General features: G+C 41.6%; 1 protein-coding gene and 1 non-coding gene across 3 annotated transcripts in view; one reads left to right on the plus strand and one right to left on the minus strand.

Annotated features, from left to right (window-relative positions):
* Window positions 1-20,022, plus strand: part of TANGO6 (transport and golgi organization 6 homolog) — a 264,852-nt gene that overhangs the window by 89,504 nt on the left and 155,326 nt on the right. For both annotated transcript variants that reach the window (XM_026456487.2, XM_026456488.2), the window contains exons 13-14: window positions 1,271-1,786; window positions 3,942-3,999. In XM_026456487.2, coding sequence (XP_026312272.1) covers window positions 1,271-1,786; window positions 3,942-3,999 — 574 coding nt within the window. The remainder of the gene's footprint in view (window positions 1-1,270; window positions 1,787-3,941; window positions 4,000-20,022) is intronic.
* On the minus strand, window positions 270-333 carry LOC111541498. The gene has a single exon (XR_002731271.1). It is a non-coding gene; the product is annotated as a U7 small nuclear RNA (small nuclear RNA).

The following is a 20,022-nucleotide window of genomic DNA, read 5'->3' on the forward strand; positions in this document are numbered from 1 at the left end:
TTTAGGCGATTCTCTGCCTCAGCCTCCCAAGTAGCTGGTACTACAGGTGTACACCACCATGCCCAGCTAATTTTTGTATTTTTAGTAGAGACAGGGTTTTGCCATGTTGGCCAATAAAAAGGATTTAAGATCTTTAAAGTATTCACATTTTCAGGGACTCCTGAAGCATCATCTGATAATTTCTCCAGTGTTTTCAAACAGAAAACTGTTATCATTGATTCTTACTTTTCATTGATTGCACATATACCTTTTGGGTGGCAGTGGGTGAGGGGGGTGCTTTCTAGTGAAGACCAGAAAACCTGCTAGACAAATTCTAAATGAGCTGTAACACTCATGCACCTTTCTTAGTAGTAAGGCATATGACATCATTTGGATAAAACTTCCATGGAGAATAAAATGTTATATAATTTTCACTTCTACTTTCCAGAAGAAATCCCTTTCTTCCCATTGTCTCCCTGATCCCTTCCAGATCTATGGTGCACTTGCATACTGGCCGGCCATTTTAGATCATGTAGTTAAGAACAGCCTTATCTTTTCTTTCTTTCTTTCTTTCTTTCTTTTTTTTTTTTGAGACGGAGTCTTGCTCTGTCGCCAGGGCTGGAGTGCAGTGGCCAGATCTCAGCTCACTGCAAGCTCCGCCTCCCGGGTTCACGCCATTCTCCTGCCTCAGCCTCCTGAGTAGCTGGGACTACAGGCGCCCGCCACCTCGCCCGGCTAGTTTTTTGTATTTTTAGTAGAGATGGGGTTTCACCGAGTTAGCCAGGATGGTCTCGATCTCCTGACCTCGTGATCCGCCCATCTTGGCCTCCCAAAGTGCTGGGATTACAGGCTTGAGCCACCGCGCCCGGCCTGGCCTTATCTTTTCAAGGAAGACTGTGTAGGGTATTGGGTAAGAGTGTGGGCTCTGATCCCAGTTTCTTGAGTTCACATCTTACTATCTTCCAGTTTGTGACCTTGGGCATGTTACTTAACCGTTCTGTTTCCACCTGTTTAAAATGTAGATAATAATAGTCATTATATCACAGGGATATGAATGTGTGTGTGTGTTTTATCTTAAAAAAGAACCTGTGTATGATTAAGTGTTCAATAAATGTTAGGTATGATTATTCAACAAATGGTATTGAGTGCTGGACCCAGGCAATATACTGTTTACACCATGAGCAAGATTTGATCCCTGCCCCTTTTTCTCAGAATACGTTTCCTGGTGCTCAGGTCATATTGACATTTGCTATGTTAATTTGGGTTTGACATTTTTTACTTCATTTTGTAGTTGAAGTCAAGTGATTTTGCTGTTCTGAAGCAGTTGCTGCCTCTGTTGGAGAAGATATCCAACACATACCCTGATCCTGTCATCCAAGAACTCGCTGTTGATCTCCGCATCACCATCTCTACCCATGGAGCCTTTGCCACTGAGGCCATCAGCACGGCTGCCCAAAGTACACTGAACAGAAAAGATCTGGAAGGAAAAATAGAAGAGCAGCAACAAACCAGTCGTGAAAGACCCACTGATGTAGCTCATAGCCACCTTGAACAACAGCAGAGCCATGAGATAGCCCCCCAGACAGGCCTGCAGTCAAATGCTCCAATCATTCCTCAGGGAGTCAATGAGCCCAGCACTACTACAAGCCAGAAATCTGGAAGCATAACCACAGAACAGCTCCAAGAGGTTCTTTTATCAACTTATGACCCTCAAATTCCAACACGGGCTGCTGCCCTGCGTACTCTTTCCCGCTGGATAGAGCAGAGAGAAGCAAAAGCCCTTGAGATGCAAGAGAAGCTTCTCAAGGTAAGTAGAATACACTGTAAAGACACATGGGCTCAGGATGGGGCAGCCATCAGGGAGTGTTCATTCAACTCAAGTATTTTTGGAGCCTGGACTATGTGTCAAGCACTGTTCTGGGCCACCCTCCAGAAATTTGTGAATTTTGTGAGGAGGCAACACTTAGATGCAGGAAAGACTTATTTAGACACAGGAAAGACTTAAACTCCTCAACTGAATGTGAACCAAGTGCCAATTTTTTTTTTTTTTTTTTTGAGATGGAGTCTCATTCTGTCCCCGAGGCTGAAGTGCAGTGGCGCAATCTCGGCTCACTCCCGGGTTCACGCCATTCTCCCGCCTCAGCCTGCTGAGTAGCTGGGACTACAGGCATCTGCCATCACGCCTGGCTAATTTTTTGTGTTTTTAGTAGAGACAAGGTTTCACCAGTTAGCCAGAATGGTCTCGATCTCCTGACCTTGTGATCTGCCTGCCTCGGCCTCTCAAAGTGGTGGGATTACAGGCATGAGCCACCGCGCCTGGCCTTCAAAATTTTTGCATGAAAGAAATGCTGTGGGCAGTCAGGAAAAAGAGAAAGTTGAAATCTTCTGGAGGATGTGGGTCTTATATGGCCATAATGAACTGGTAAAGTTTGAGCAGATGAAAGAGGGGTGCGAGAGCATGAGCAAACTCCCAGAGATGGGAAAGTACCTTTTGCAGTAAATAGGTCTGCTTCAACACTGTGACTCAGCCCAGATAAGCCACCTGTTTTCCCTGGGCATCTTTAGTGGGGCATTGGGCAAAACTGGGTCTCCTCCCCTCTTCTCTCCCTCCCTCGTGGTGAAATAGCTGGGTTTTTGTTGTTGTTGTTTTGTTTTGTTTTTTGAGACAGGGTCTCGCTCTGTCACCCAGGTTGGAGTGCAGTGGTGCGATCTCAGCTCACTGCAACTTCCACCTCTTGGGTTCAAGTGATTCTTCTGCCTCAGCCTCCCAAGTAGCTGGGATTACAGGTGTCCACTACCACACCCAGCTAATTTTTGTACTTTTAGTTGAGATGGGGTTTCACCATATTGGCCAGGCTGGTGTTGAACTCCTCACGTCAAGTGATTCACCCGCCTCCACATCCCAAAGTGCTGGGATTACAGGTGTGAACCACCACACCCGGCTTTAAAATATCCTTTTATACACCTGTTTGAAGGTGAATGCAATGAACATCTTGGAATTTTGTTTTAGCTTCATTAAACCTTCTTCTGCTATACATAATTGGTCACCAAGTCCTGTCAATTATTTTTTCCAAGAAGTCTTTCAAATGTGTCTTACTCTCTTTATTTCCATGGCTATTACCCTAAATTAAACTTCCCTTGCTTACTCCATAAAAGATTCCCTACCTTCTGGCTGTCTTCCTAACTGGGGTAAGTTTAGGCTCTGCCTACATACTTCAGATGTGGAGACCAGCAGTCTCAAGTTGATGTCAAGAATTATTGTGCCAGCGAAGAACACAGCATTATATATGGAGCAGACACTTCCGTCTTCCTTTCTCTGGCTCTCATGTTGGGGCCTAAACCTAACATATCATGTAGTATCTTCCAGATAAGCTGCACTCACTGTAGTTGATACCCCGATAGGTTCCTAAATTGTAAGATATTTTGAGAGTAATTTGTTACTAATGTCAATTAAAGTGCTGAAATTTACAAGATTTTCAAAAATAAATTAGAACAGATTCAAAGTTATCTCAATAATAACATCTCTATCTCACTTGCACTTCCATATGCTTTGTGAGTGCAAGAGAAAAGGATCAAATTACAGCAAATGTGCCATCCATTGCACATAACCCTAAACCTTGTCTCTTGTGTGTCACAGCCCATAGTCTGTCATGCCATATGTGAGAATGTTATTCACCATGGCTGTCATGGAAAAATGTTGAGGATTGTTCTTCCATTGCTTTCCAGGACTACTGCTAGAAGAATACAAGTATCTCCCCCAATCTCTATCCTTTTTTTAACGGTTATAAAAATGAGACTTTAAGCATATATGCCATTTCCCCCACAAAACTCTGTCAGACGAGTTTCTAGCTAAGAAAAACAAGAAGCAAAGCATTTTACTCGTTTGGGCTGCTGATAAGGGAGTCTCTTCAATCTTCCTTATTCTTTGTAATTCTTATCACTGCTGTATTTTGTGGTTCCAGATATTCTTGGAAAACATGGAACATGAAGACACTTTTGTATATCTATCTGCAATTCAGGGTAAGTCAGTCCTGGTTAAAGGACTTTGAGTCTGTGGACCAAAGACTGTATCATGTTTATTTGCACAAAATCCCTAAAGTCCTAGGGCCGTGAGACTACGCGTCATTTTATCCATCTTCCTGCCTCCTAGCTAGGACACTTTAAGTCATAATAATAATGTTCCTGGAGGGTTTCCAAAGGGTCCCTATAGAGTTTCAGTGTCTCATAATGATGAGGAAGTTTTTATTAATGTTTATTTATTCTATAGATTAAATCGTATTTCCTCTAATTCAAGGAGGTAAAGAATGACTCATGCATGAACTCTTATCACATTAACCTTTTATGTTAGTCGGCTACTGTCTTTTCTTTTTTTTTCTTTTTTGAGACAGAGTCTTGCTTTGTCACCCAGGCTGAAGTGCGGTGGCGTGATCTTGGCTCACTGCAACCTCTACCTCCCAGGTTCAAGTAATTCTCCTGCCTCAGCCTCCCAAGTAGCTAGGATTACAGGCGCCCGCCACCACGCCCAGCTAATTTTTTATATTTTTAGTAGAGACAAGGTTTCACCATGTTAGTCAGGCTGGTCTCGAACTCCTGACCTCCAGTGATCCACCCACCTTGGCCTTCCAAAGTGCTGGGATTATAGGCATGAGCCACCATGCCCAGCCTCAACTACTGTCTATATGCACCTTTGCTCTCTCATTAAGCTAAAATAACTCAGGGTATTAAATATTTTCTCATCAAAACATTTTTTGCAGTAACTTTATTTCTCTTTTTATGGTTCTTTGTTGTTCTCCACATCCCCTTTAACTTGTGGGCTCCAAATCTAGAGAAGGTATAGAGAATAAGGCACCCTTCCCAAAAGGTCCAGAAGCAGACATGGTGAGGTCAGAGTTAACTCGGTTTCCCTTGGCTCCATCAGTGAGATACAGTCGCCAGACCACCTGGGTGGGCCACCCCATTACGGTAATGTGTGTTGGCAAATTACTTAATCCCTGTGGGCTTCAATTTTTTGTTATCTGTGAAAAGGGGACTAAATAGGAATGTGAAATGGTACTGCCACTTTGGAAAACAGTCTGGCAGTTCCTCAAAAAGATAAACATAGAGTTACTACTTGGCCCAGCAATTCCACTCCCAGGAATATACCCGATAAATGAAAACATATGTCTGCACAAAACCTTGTATGTGAATGTTCACAGCAGTATTATTCACAATAGCCAAGAGTGGAAATAGCTCAAACAGCCATCAGTTGATGAATGGATAAACGAGATGTGGTATATACATGCAGTGGAATAGTATTGGCTATAAAAATGAAAGACTGATACATGCCACAATATGGATAAACTTTGAAAACATGGTAAGTGAAAGAAACTGGCCACAAAATACTACATTTTATATGATTCCAGTTATTTGAAATGTCCAGAATAGGCAATTTTTTAGAGACAAAATAGATTAGTGCTGTCCTAGGGCTGGGGTAAATAAGAAATATTTGAGGGTGATAGGTAAAGGATACAAGACTTCTTTTTGGGGTGATGAAAATGTTTCAAGATTCATTGTGGTGACAGTTTCACAACTCTGTGAGTATGCTAGGAAACCGTTGAGTTATACACTTTTTTTTTTGAGATGGAGTCTCACTCTGTCGCCCAGACTGTAGTGCAGTGGCGCAATCTCGGCTCACTGCAACTTCTGCCTCCCAGGTTCAAGCATTTCTTGTGTCTCAGCCTCCTGAGTACAGGTGTCAGCCACCACGCCCAGCTGAGTTAGGAGCTTTAAATGGGTTAATGGTATGGTATGTGAGTTATATAACTCAATAAAACTGTTATCAAAAAAATAAAATAATTTTTTTTTTTTTTTTTTGAGACAGAGTTTCACTCTTGTTGCCCAGGCTGGAGTGCAATGGTGCGACCTCGGCTCGCGCGACCTCGGTTTGCGCAACCTCCGCCTCCGGGGTTCGAGTGATTCTTCTGCCTCAGCCTCCCAAGTAGCTGGGATTACAGGCATGAGCCACCACACTTGGCTAATTTTGTATTTTTAGTAGAGACGGGGGTTTCTCCATGTTGGTCAGGCTGGTCTCAAACGCCTGACCTCAGGTGATCCACCCGCCTCGGCCTCCCGAAGTCCTGAGATTATAGGCATGAGCCACCGCCCCTGGCCAAAATAAAATAAAATTTAATAAAAGCGGAGAGGGCTAAAATTGTCAGCACCTAAGGAAATATGATGACTAAATGTAATGTGATAGATGGGATTCTGAAATAGAAAAAGAACACTAGGGCCAGGCACAGTGGCTCACGCCTGTAATCCTAGCACTTTGGGAGGCCGAAGCAAACAGATCAGTTGAGGTCAGGAGTTTGTGACCAGCCTGGCCAACATGGTGAAACCCCATCTCTACTAAAAAACACCAAAAAAAGTTAACCAGGTGTGGTAGTGGACACCTGTAATCCCAGCTACTTGGGAGGCTGAGGCACGAGAATTGCCTGAACCCAGGAGACCGAGGTTGCAGTGAGCCAAGATCGCGCCACTGCACTCCAGCCTGGGCAACAGAGTGAGACTCTGTCTCAAAAAAAAGAAAAAAAAAAAAAAAGGACATTAGGGGAAAACTAAGGAAATTTGAATAAATTATAAACTTCAGTTGATAATAAAGTGTCAATATTAGTTCATAAGATGACTATCATAAAATGTTTATTAATAAAAGGGGGTTTAATATTAGGATTAAATGAGTTAATTCCTTGCAACTGCTTAGCACACAGTGTTCAACATGTGTTAGCTATTCATACTTCAGTGTTATTATCATCATCAGAATCTTCACTATTACATCTACTGTTGGATGACTAGGTAATAATGTGGTGATCTCTGTAACTTCTCAGATCTGAAGCTTGAGTAGGCCGATTCTGTCAGTTATTGATATTTCACTAACTACCCTGTGGCTCACACCTATAATTCCAGCACTTTGGGAGGCTGAGGTGGGTAGATCACCTGAGGCCAGGAGTTTGAGACCAGCCTGATCAACATGGCAAAACCCCGTACCTACTAAAAACACAAAAATTAGCCAGGCATGGTGGCTTGTGCCTGTAGTCCCAGTTACTTGGGAGGCTGAAGCAGGAGAATTGTTGGAACCCAGGAGACGGGGGTTGCAGTGAGCCAAGATTGCACCACTGCACTCCAGCCTGGGCAGCAGAACAAGACTTCTTCTCAGAAAACAACAACAACAACAAACTACCTTGACATTCAGTAACCTGAAACACCAATCACTTATTATCACTCATGCATCTGTAGACCCACTGAAGTTTCAGCAGGGCTCGGCTGGGCGGCTGGCCCCTCCCTGCAGGTCTCAGGCCAGCTGTGGTAGCTGTGCTTCATGTGTTCCTGATCATCCCTGAACCAGTGGCCTACCAGGGCTTGTTCTGCTCATGGTGAGAACCATGAAGTGTCAAAGAGAAACCATAAATTCCAGAGGCTCCTTAGGCCTGACTCGGAGCAGACATCCTATCATTCTGCCTTTTTCTGTTGGCTAAAGCAAGTCATGAGGCCCAACCCAAAAGTTGAGGGATAGAGAAATATATGCTGTCCCTTTAGTGGGACACACTTCCAAGTCACATAGCAACGGGCATTGATGCAGTAACACCATTCTTCACGTTGATGTGTTCTGTTTACCTCCCAGAGGCAAGGTTGTCAGTGAGCACAAAGGTAACTGCAGCTTTTTACTGGCTAGTTCTTTCAGGGTATAATGTGGATAGGATCTATACAGACTTAGTACTTGAAGCTTGAGAGAGCATGCAGAGGGGAAATCATATAGCGAAGAATGCGTGAGCCTTGGAGTTCTGGAATTTCTTTTCTTCTTATTTTTTTTTTTAGAGACAGTCTTGCTCTGTCACTCAGGGTGGAGTATAGTGGCATGATAATGGTTCATTGTTACCTCTAACTCCGGGGCTCAAGCAGTCCTACCATCTCTGCCTCCTGATTAGCTGGGACTACAGATGCGTGCCAACATACATCAGGCTAATTTTTTAAAAAACGTTTTGTAGAGATGGGGGTCTCACTATGTTGCCCGGGCTTAAACTCCTAGACTCAAACAGTCCTCTTATTTCAGCCTCCCAAAGTGCTGGGATTACAGGCATGAGCCTCTGTGCCCAGCCAAATTCTTTCTTTATTCAACAAACATATATTGTATATCTCCTATATACAAAACACTTTAGATTAACTGCAAGTTGTAATTAGGTTCAAAAGCAAAAAGAGAATTTTTCAAAGGAGACAAAATGACCACCCAAAGTGGTAAAAGACAACTAGGTGAGAATGAAAGCTCTAAGAGTAACAGGTTTCAAGAGAGAAAGTAATGACCGGCAGCTGAGAGGCCAAAGAGGGCAGGAATTGAGGGAGACCTGGGGGTCCCGGAGACCACATGACCATAAGTTGTGCTTATGGAAGTCAGATAAATCAAAGAAGCAAGAACCTAAAGTACTTATAATTCAGAAGTCTCAGAACACAAGTCATCCTGTACTTTCCCAAAGAAACTGTACTACTGTCAAGGAGATGTTTTCATTGATTATTTTTTTTAAGACTGGATTTTTGGGAATGGGTGGCATGTCATTCTAATGTGGCCACCTTGCTGTTTGGAATAAGCATCTGAGTTGATTAACCCACTGAGCTCATTAGCCTCTAGGGCCTGCTATCAAAATCACAGCTGTTGGTGTTGTGTTTGTTTTTAGTAATTTTGATTGGTGTGCAAATCAGTTAGTAGCTAATTTGGTGATGAAGAACATGAGGGGTAGAGGTGTAATTTCTGTTCTCAGCTCCCCAAGATGATGGACAAGTTTGAACTAATTGATGTTTTTGGTGCTTGTAATATGCACTTAAAAGCCAAGGCTTTAGGTGAGTTTCCCATTAAGAAAGAAAATAGCTGAATTTTCCCACCTGCATTGCCAATGTAGTTTGCCTGTGCCTGAAGCACTACAGGAACAAAGCCATTCTGGGCTCCCAGACAGACAAGACCAGCCCTCTTGTCCTGTAGTACAGGGTGGGAAGTGCCTGGTTGTGGTTTGGGTAGCATTCAGTTGTGGCGACTGTGTATTTTTAAAGTTTTCCCTTTCTGAGCTGCCTAAATGGCTCCATGTGGAAGTTATAGTATGCTTTTTGCTTAATTTATTGATATTTTATATTTCTTTTATAAAGTCTTACCAACTTTGCAGTCTAGGTGGAGAGCAGAAGAGAATAAAATACAGCAATTCATTCAACAGCTGTATATTGATGCCGGACTTAGAAATTTCTGCGTCTATATTATCTATCACAGCAATCTGAGAACTAAATACCCTAGGAGTTAAATTTAATTTTAGGAAAAACTGTGTGTATCTCTGTTTATTCTTTTTTTTTTTTTTTTTTTTTGAGACAGAGTCTTGCTCTGTCGCCCAGGCTGGAGTGCAGTGGCCGGATCTCAGCTCACTGCAAGCTCCGCCTCCCGGGTTCACGCCATTCTCCTGCCTCAGCCTCCCGAGTAGCTGGGACTACAGGCGCCCGCCACTTCGCCTGGCTAGTTTTTTGTATTTTTTTAGTAGAGACGGGGTTTCACCGTGTTAGCCAGGATGGTCTCGATCTCCTGACCTCGTGATCCAACCGTCTCGGCCTCCCAAAGTGCTGGGATTACAGGCTTGAGCCACCGCGCCCGGCCTCTGTTTATTCTTACTGGGAAGCAGTGGTTGACTTAGTCATTCTAGCAGCTTCTCTCAGGTACTCAACAGCTTCTTCAGAATTATGTATAAAGTCGCTGAGTTCCAGTTACCCTACAGAGTTTACAGATAGAGAACTTAATCTTACACAGATGAAGATAAATGTCTCCCCTTTTGTATTCCTTGTATATTCTTTCTTCACTGTTTTTATCATCATCATTATTATACAAGTAATACATTCTCAATGTTTTTAAAAAAATTCAACAAGAATGAAGTATATAAGGTGAAAGGCAGAAGCCTTTCTCTTTTCCAAAATGGGAATTAGAATATGTCCTTGAAGTCTGGGCTCAGTGACTCATGCCTGTAATCCCAACACTTTAGGAGGCTGAGGTGGCAGGATAGCTTGAGCCCAAGAGTTCGAGACCAGCCTAGGCAACATAGTGGGACCTTGTCTCCACACACACAAAAATAAAAATTAGCTAGGTGTGTTCGTGTGCACCTGTAGTCTCAACTATTTAGGAGACTTAGGTGGGAGGATCACTTGAGCCCAGGAGGTTGAGGCTGCAGTGAGTCATGATTGCACCACTGCACTCCATCCTAGGTGACAGAGTGACACCTTATCTCAAAAAGAAAATTAAAAAAAGGATACATCCTTGAGATTCCCATAGTGTACATTAGATGTTTGGGCATTTTTTCACATTTTAGTTTTGAAATAGATGTTCAATAATGAATATGATAAATAAGTGATGTTTGTCAATAAGACATTATAGCTAGATTCTTTCTTTTTTTCTTTTTTTGAGACGGAGTTTCTTTCTCGTTACCCAGGCTGGAGTGCAATGGTGCGATCTCAGCTCACTGCAACCTCCACCTCCTAGGTTCAAGCAATTCTCCTGCCCCAGCCTCCCAAGTAGCTGGGACTATAGGTGCCCACCACCACGCCTGGCTAATTTTTTGTATTTTCAGTAGAGACGGGGTTTCACCGTGTTAGCTAAGATGGTCTCAAACTCCTGACCTCGTGATCTGCCCGCCTCAGACTCCTGAAGTTCTGGGATTACAGGCGTGAGCCACTGCACCCTGCCTATAGCCAGATTATTTCTATACTATAGATCTGTTCATATGTCCTCTCAGTCACTTTCAATTATTTAAAGGGTATTTTGAAAGCAACAGATGCATTTTGGGGACCCAAGTGGTCCCTCTCAGTGTCAAAAGGATCTTTGGATAAAACTACCAGCCTTCTTTTAAAAGAAAAAAAAAAAAAAAACTGGGCTCTGGGCCAACCATGGGAGGTGAAAGCATGCCAGTGTGTAGAGTGAAGAGATCTAGCCATCTTGACGTGCCCAAACAAATCACACTAGCTCTTCCACCCTCTTCCTTTCAGAGAAGAGCTTTCGTTTCTGGCAAAAGAGCTGAGCAGAGGGAAGGCAAAAGCCCGGAAGGGGGAAGGTAGATACAAGATGAAATTGTTTTCACAGAGTTTCAAACTGAGCAGGATCACAAGTCTTAACTTGTCAGGAACTGAATCTCTATCTCATTCTCAGATTTCTACCTCAAATAAAATAAGTTGAGAAACCATTAACTGAAAATAATTCTGTCCCTTGAAGGATCATCTAATTGGACCTGGCATGGAAATTTGGAATGCAGTCTTGCGAAGTTTATCATCTCCATTTATGTCCTGGAAAAGGGAAGATTTCTTTTATATCCTGACCTGGTTTCTGTACTACTTAATTAACAAATAAGCATTCAGAGAATGTCTCTCATATATGCTCTCTCAGTAAATTCTCTAAGTAGTTCTGGGAAGTAGACATAATCTCCATTTTTAAAACTTCTTATTCGAGATGTAATTTACATACCTAAAATTCACCCAATTAAAACGTGCAAGTCAATGGTTTCTAGTGTATTTAAAGAGTTGTGCAACCATCACCACTATCTAATTTTAAAACACTTTTAGCATTTCATACCCATCAAAAGTCACTTTCCCTTGCTCACTCCCCCAACCCCTGGCAACCACTGATCTACATTTTAATCGCTGGATTCACATATGCTGGACATTTCATATAAATGGAATTATACAATACGCAGTCTTTTTTGTCTGGCTCCTTTCACTTTAGCATAATGTTTTTGAGGTTTGAGGTTTCCTTTTTATGACTTCATTCCTTTTTGTGACTGAATAATATTCCATGGTATTGCTTAGCCATGTTTGATTTATCCAGCTCATTAATTGGTGGACAACTGGGTTGTTTCCACCTTTTGGCTATTATGATGAGATCGGGCACATTCAGGGTGGTATCGCCGTAGACTTGGCTATTATGAATAGTGTTGTTAGGAACATTTGTGTACAAGTTTTTGTGAACATATGCTTTCATTTCCCCTGGGTATATACATATACCTAGGAGTGGAATCGCCGGGTCATATAGTAAGTCTATGTTTAGCCTTTTGAGGAACTGCTGAACTATTTTCCAAAGCAGATATACCATTTTACCTCCTTACCAGCAATGTATGAGTGTTCCAATTTTTCCACAGCTTTGCCAATACTTGTTATGGTCTGTTTTTTTGGTCAAAGCTGTCGAGGTAAAATAAAATATAAAGGTGAATCTCTATATGTAAAACATCTTATTTGAGAAGCAAGAATTGTAATTTGGTGCATACATGCAGACCTAGTGGTCTTCCATATGTCTGAAGAACACTGAGAAGGTTGGCAGTTTTGTAAACAGCAGAAATGTTACATATCGTTCTGGAGAAAGATCATTGGGACTAGTAAAGTTTTGGAGATCTAGCAAGCTCTGATTAATGAGTGACAGCAGTGGGTAAAATAAGTCTTAGAGACACAGTAGGTTTGTTTCAGTAGCTATTCGATAAAACTGGCTTTAGGCTACAACAGGCAGTTTCAAAAGCCAGGCCTGCAGGGAATTATATTTTTGCAGCAATGTTATGTGCCCTGTGTTTTTTCTCCCTGGTCTCTCAACTCCATTGTAGTTGGATATGACAGGCATGACCCAATTCTTATGATCCACTCTCACATTTTCCCCTTTTGATTGAGATCTCTTTTTAAAAGCCTTGTCGATTAACTACTTATAAGTTAGCTTAATTGTCCCTTGGAGCTAGGATGGACCTGTTCTGGTTATCTCTGTCCCACATCAGCAGGGAAGTATGGGGGCTTATGTCAGGGACCTGGGGCCACATTTGAGTAGTGGAGTCCAGAAGGAAAAGTGTTCCTAGGGTACATTGTTCTAGAGTCAATTATCAAGTTCTATCTTAACAGTTCTATAAGCATTAGCAATCATCTCGAAGGACTGGGTTAACATTATTTTGTTGGGAGAGCTGGCATTATAAAGATTAAACAATCAGTAAGAGCAAAGCTGGCCAGTCATGGTGGCTCACACCTGTAACCCCAACACTTTGGGAGGCTGAGGCAGGAGGGTCTCTTGAGCCCAGGAGGTCAAGGCTGCAGTGAATTATGATCATACCACTGCATTCCAGCCTGGGTGACAGAATGAGACCCTGTCTCAAAAAACAAACAAAAACAGTAACAACAACAACAACAACAAGCTTAAAAGTTATAATATAAAAAATAACAACAATATAATAAATTTAGTTTGTAAAATGCTTTTGAACTAAGAGTCCAAGACTAAGGGCAACAAGCTAAACAAATTAAAAGACCATAGTGGTTAGCCAGGCGTGGTGGCGGGCGCCTGTAATCCCAGCTACTCAGGAGGCTAAGGTAGGAGAATCACTTGAACCCGGGAGGCGGAAGATGCAGTGAGCCAAGATAGCACCATTGCACTCCAGCCTGGGAGACAAGAGTGAGACTTTGTCTCAAAAACAAAAACAAAAACCATAGTGGAAACTGGGTGAGACCTATAGTTGTCATTAAGTAGTATGTTGTTATGACTTGCTTGAATTAAACAGAAAATTGCCAACTTTAGAAAAGGGACCACCAGTAAATTTGAACAGTAAGTTGTGTAAGGGATATTATCTAAGTTTTCCGCTAGGTGGACTAAAAGGACTTTTTTTTTTTCGTTTTTTTTTGCCATAAAGTGTGGATATTTTATTCTAGGAAACGGAAAAAACAAAACAAAACAGGGAACACATTTTTCCACATACCATTCCAATTTAACTGACATTAATTCAGAAAAGCTAGAGCAGATATGCATGTGCATATGTATAAATATGTATATGTATATACACACGTACATATTTTCGAATTTTAATTTCATTGGTGTTCATATCTTGATTACATGATTTTTAAAATAATTATTTGCAACTTCACACATCTCATAGAATGTCTATGCAGTCTCTCTTTGCAGTCTGCTTCAGTTTCTAGTGTGCTGTACATATCTACATCTTCTGGGTGGGACTGCCTGTGATTCATGAGCTTGAGGTCAGGCATAAACTGTGTAGTACCTGAGCTGGATTCTGATTTGGTCTGACTACAGGGATTTTTTTTTTTTTTTTTTTGAGACGTGTTGACCTGTTAGCCAGGATGATCTCAATCTCCTGACCTCGTGATCCACCCATCTCAGCCTCCCAAAGTGCTGGGATTACAGGCTTGAGCCACTACATCCGGCCACACTACAGGGATTTTTTAAAAAATATAATTAATTTCCCTCCCTCCCTCCATTCCTCCCTTCCTTCCTTATTTGCTTCCTTCTTTCTTTCCTTTGTTTCCTTTTCTCTCTCCTTCCTTTCTTCCTTCCTTCCTTCCTTCTTTTTCTTCTTTCTTTTCTTTCTTTCCTTTCTTTTTCTTTTCTTTTTCCTTTCTTTTCTTTCTCTCTTCTCTTCTCTTTTCGTTTCTCTTTTCTTTTCTTGACAGGGTCTCACTGTGTCGCCAAGACTGGTCTCAAACTCCTGGGCTCAAACTACCCCCATGTCAGCCTCCCAAAGTGTTGAGATTACAGACATGAGCCACCACGCCTAGTCCTAAAAGGATTTTTTAGGTCAGGTTTTGTCAGGTTATCACTAACAGTTATTGACTGTGAAATTTTCATTACAGCATCTTATCAAATGAAAAGAGGAGCATTAAGGGAAGTAAGGGTCTCATGATGATGTGGAGTCTTGTTTTGACATCTTAGGAAAAGCTGTTTGTAGCCTGGACAATGTCCACTTCTCATCCTGGTTTGTAGTTTGAATGTCACTGGTTAGGGCACTGGACCATTTGGTGAACTTTCTATGTGGCCTATACATCAAGCCAACAGGCACAAAACTTGTTTATAAAAATTTCTCAAGTTTTAGCTTATGGAGCTTTAGGAACAGAGCAATTCCCGTTTTAGTAATTTTATGGAAGGAACTTGGGTGATTTTAGGACCTAGACTACTCAAAAATAGATAACAATAACTTGAAAACAATGTACAGAGTTATATTCTAATAATAGGTATATTATAGCTTTCTTTTGGGAACATAATTTATTTTTTACATTGAAAAGTAAAATATTTCCTATTGAAATATAGGAATCTCACATTTAAATGATCTTGCAGCTAGGAAGCCAAACCAAGGCAGACTTTACATTTATTTATAGACTTAAAGTTTCTGGGCCTGCCAGAAAGTGACAGTTTTATTTACTTACTATAAGGCTGGGAACCCTTGAAGTCAGGCGTTTTATGTGTATTTTTAAATATGACATTTTAGTCAAAGCCTTGGTAATATAACTAACATTTAAGAACAGAATTTTATTGGGTTTATGTAAATAACCATATTGTCCTAAGAATATTTAGAAATAGTTTTTGAATTTTGGAGGGATTAAGTAAGGAAAAGAAAAAACATGTTTTTATCTTTGTTTACAAAAGTACACTTTATCAACTTGTTGGGAATGATACATAGCTTAAGAGAAAAATTTTTTTAAAGGGGGAAACAAAATATTTGCATAAAGTAACAATGTTTTAAATAAAAGTCATAAAACATTATTTACTTAATCTCATAATTAACTCCTGTTTGATCTCTATTAGTAGTTTTATGAATCTATCAGGGTTTTTTTTTTAGTAGAGTCTTAGAAATTTGTATTGAGTCTGTTGATTTTAAAGTTATCAGAGCGCCGGGCATGGTGGCTCAAGCCTGTAATCCCAGCACTTTGGGAGGCCGAGACGGGCAGATCACGAGGTCAGGAGATCGAGACCATCCTGGCTAACCCGGTGAAACTCCGTCTCTACTAATAAATACAAAAAAACTAGCCGGGCGAGGTGGCAGGCGCCTGCAGTCCCAGCTACTCGGGAGGCTGAGGCAGGAGAATGGCATAAACCCGGGAGGCGGAGCTTGCAGTGAGCTGAGATCCGGCCACTGCACTCCAGCCTGGGCGGCAGAACGAGACTCCGTCTCAAAAAAAAAAAAAAAATTAAAGTTATCAGAGCTGGTCATGGTGGCTTAAACCTGTAATCCAGCACATTGGGAGGTCGAGGTGGGTGGATCACTTGCGGTCAGGAGTTCAAGACAGCCTGGCCAATATGGCGAAAACCCCATCTCTTCCAAAAAATACAAAAATTAGCCAGGCACGGTGGTGCATTCCTGTAGTCCAAACTACTCGAGAAGCTGAGGTGGGAGAATCACTTGAACCTGGGAGGTGGAAGCTGCAGTGAGCCAAGATTGCACCACTGCACTCCAGCCTGGGTGACAGAGCAAGACTGTCTCTTAGTGGGGGGGGGGGGAGGGTAGACAGCTTAGGTTTGATTTTGGGGAAGTTTCTCAAAGATGTTAAAAAGCTGAAAACGTTTGATGAAAACAGGATTACAGTTGGGCATAGTGGCATGTGCCTATAGTTCCAGCCACTTGGGAGGCTGAAGTGGGAGGATTTCTTGAGCCCAGGAGTTTGAGGCCAACCTGGGCAACATAGGAAGACCCCCCTGCCCCGCCATCTCTTAGAAAGAAAGGGGAAAAAAAAAACCAGAATTACAGATTATTGTAAAATTATAGCCATTTATTTAACCAGCGTGATAATCAAAAGACTTGAAAAGTAATGTAGAGCCGGGCATGGTGGCTCACGCCTGTAATCCCAGCACTTTGAGAGGACGAGGCAGGTGGATCACCTGAGGTAAGGAGTTCGAGACCAGCCTGGCCAACATGGCGAAACCCCATCTCTACTAAAAATACAAAAGTTAGCCAGACGTGGTAGCAGGTTCCTGTAATCCTAGCTACTTGAGAAGCTGAGTCAGGAGAATCTCTTGAACCCAGGAGGCGGAGGTTGCAGTGAGCCGAGATCATGTGACTGCACTCCATTCTGGGCGACAAGAGCAACACTCCATCTCAAAAAAAAAAAAAAAAAAAAAGTTACGTGGTTGTTAAAACCTTAACCCTTTTAAAGCTAAGTTTTTTTAAAGTCATCAAAAACATAATAAAGGCAATGCAGAAAATCATAATAGTAAAATGTAAAGTCTTTTTCTTTACCAAAAAGGTAAAGAAAAACCTCTTACAGTGTGATTGTTTTTTCTAAAGGGAACCTCATTTAGATAACCTGGAAGTCAAAGCTGATGAAAAGATTATTTGAATTTAATCTGACATAGGAAGAATGGGTCTAGGTTATAAGAGTAACAATTTAGATGCATCAAGGAAAGTGAGGAATACAGAATCAAATTATATTGGAGAAAAACATTGCTTTTTTAGGCCATTAAAATAAACGTTTTAGTGTCAGGGCATAACGGCAGAGTTAGAACTGGAGAAAAAGTTCAGGAGCTGATGACAAAGTTGAAGGAGAGAGTTATCATCTCAGGACTTTTTAAGGGGAGAAAATGCTAAATGCAGTGATGTATGACCTATGAATCCCATATAGCGAGATACTGCAGAAGTTGAGCCTCTGAAATGCAAATCTGAGAAATTTTATTTTATTTCATTTATTTATTTATTTATTTATTTATTTATTTATTTATTTATAGACAGGGTCTGACCCTGTCACCCAGGCTGGAGTGCAGTGGCATGATCAAAGCTCACTGCAACCTGAATCTGAGAATTTTTTTTTTTTTTTTTTGAGATGGAGTCTTGCTCTGTCACCCAGGCTGGAGTGCAGTGGCGCAATCTCAGCTCACTGCAAGCTCTGCCTTCCGGGTTCACGCTATTCTTCTGCCTCAGCCTCCCGAGTAGCTGGGACTACAGGCGCCCGCCACCACGCCCAGCTAATTTTTTGTGTTTTTTAGTAGAGATGGGGTTTCACCATGTTAGCCAGGATGGTCTCAATCTCCTGACCTCGTGATCCGCCTTCCTCAGCCTCCCAAAGTGCTGGGATTACAGGTGTGAGCCATCGCGCCTGGCCAAGAGATTTTTTTTTTTTTTTTTAACAGTGTCTGTAAAATATTGTCTTGGTCTCAATTTTTTGCCCTTGAAGATAAGAATCTCCTCATTCCTTTTAGTATAGGAAGGGGTCTTTTATATGAGAATTTTATTTTTTGCTTTTAAGAAACAGCATGAAGGTCAAAATAATATTTTAAAAAATATCTGCTAGTTTGTACATGTTTTTTACTTAAGTAGTCAGTATGCCAGCCTCGCTGAGGAGTTTTGGAAAAAGAGAGTTAGCTTAGAGCAAGAGAGAAAGAAGGAATTCTAAGAAGGGGAGGGGCAAGCTCCAAAGCAGAGAGTCTCAACCAACTTTGAGATAGTATTTTATAGCTAGTCAGTCTTTGAGTCCGGGTTGGATTTTGTTTTTTTAGCCTCAAGATATCCCTTGAGATATGAGTCTTATTTGGAATGTATGATTTTATTGCCATGGTCTTTTAGTTTAGTTTTAAGAACAACAGACTGCATGATCCCTATAATGTTTGAACATGTTACCAGCTGGAATCTCAAAATATATCTTGGCATGCCTTTGAACTTTGAGAGCCCATTTGTAATTAAACTTATCTAGGTGACTCGGTTTAATGTTGAATATACAAAAGCCAATTAAATGCAAGTGTTGAATATGCAAAAGCCAAATAAACGCAAGTGCTGATAGAAAATAAAGCATGTATTTACCAAGAGGATGATAAGCTGCCTTTCCCAACTGAAGCGAAAAGGAAAAATCCTTTCACCCAGGCCTCAACCTGGAGGAAAAATATCTCTTCACTCAGACCTCACAGCTGAGGTCTGCCAGGAGGAAAAGAGTCCTCCCCAACAGGAGATCTCCCAACCAGAGAGAGACCTCCCTCCAAACAAGAGGAGGAAAGACCCTTCTCTAACCAAATCCCGAACAAAACAGAACTTTACCCAAATCAGGAGTGTCATCCAGGAGACTCACCAGGGAACACCTCGGTGACTCGTGAAAGAAAGGATGCTCAAAGGCCCTCCATGTGAGCACTTTATGTCATAGTTCTAAGGGCCGATGATTTTTCCCAAGGTGAGTCAGCTTTGGAATCCCACTTCTGACACCAAGTATGTCAAAATCAAATAAAATATAAGGACAAATTTCTAAATTTAAAACATGTTTGCAGAAGCAGGAATTGCAATACAGGGCATACACAGACAGGGTGGTCTTCCATATGTCTGAAGAACAAAGAGAAGTTTAGAGGTTTGGCCAGGCACAGTGGCTCACGCCTGAGGCAGGCGGATCACTTGAGGTCAGGAGTTCGAGACCAACCTGGCTAACATGATAAACCCCATCTCTACTAAAAATACAAAAATTAGCCCAGTGTAGTGGTACACACCTGTAATCCCAGCTACTCTGGAGGCAGGAGAATCACTTGAACCCAGGAGGTGGAGGTTGCAGTGAGCCGAGATCAGGCCACTGCACTCCAGACTAAGTGATAGGGCGAGACTCTGTCTAAAAAAAAAAAAAAAGAAGAGGAAGAAGTTTGGAGATTTTATAAAAAGGAGAAATGTAACATATTGTTCTGGAAAGAAAGTTCATTGGCACTAGTAAAGTTTTGGGCAGCTGACAAGCTCTGAGGAGTGACAGTGGTAGGTAAAACTAGTCTTAGAGTTGCAGCAAGTTTGTTTTAGTAGCTATGAGATAAAACTGGTTTTAGGTTACTTTTTTAAATTCCTTTTTTCTTTTTATTTTTTTATTTCTTGGTTTTAGGTCACAGTAGGCAGTTTCAGCAGCCGGGCTTGTAGAGAATCATACTTTTGGAGCAATGTTATTTGCACTGCACGCTTTGTTTCCCTGGCCTTTCAACTCTTAGTTGGATATGACAAGAATGACTGAATTTGTATGCTCAGCTTTCACATAGCCACCCTAATGGGTGTGAAGTGGTATCTCATTGTGATTTGATTTGTACTTCTCTCATGACTGGTGATGTTGAGGGTCTTTTTTTGAGTTCATTGCCCATTTGTAAATCTTCATTAGAAAAGTGTCTATTCAGGGCCGGGCGCGGTGGCTCAAGCCTGTAATCCCAGCACTTTGGGAGGCCGAGACGGGCGGATCACGAGGTCAGGAGATCGAAACCATCCTGGCTAACACAGTGAAACCCCGTCTCTACTAAAAAATACAAAAAACTAGCCGGAC

The sequence above is a fragment of the Piliocolobus tephrosceles genome, chromosome 17, assembly GCF_002776525.5.
Source record: "Piliocolobus tephrosceles isolate RC106 chromosome 17, ASM277652v3, whole genome shotgun sequence".
In the NCBI taxonomy this organism is placed as follows: Eukaryota; Metazoa; Chordata; class Mammalia; order Primates; family Cercopithecidae; genus Piliocolobus; species Piliocolobus tephrosceles.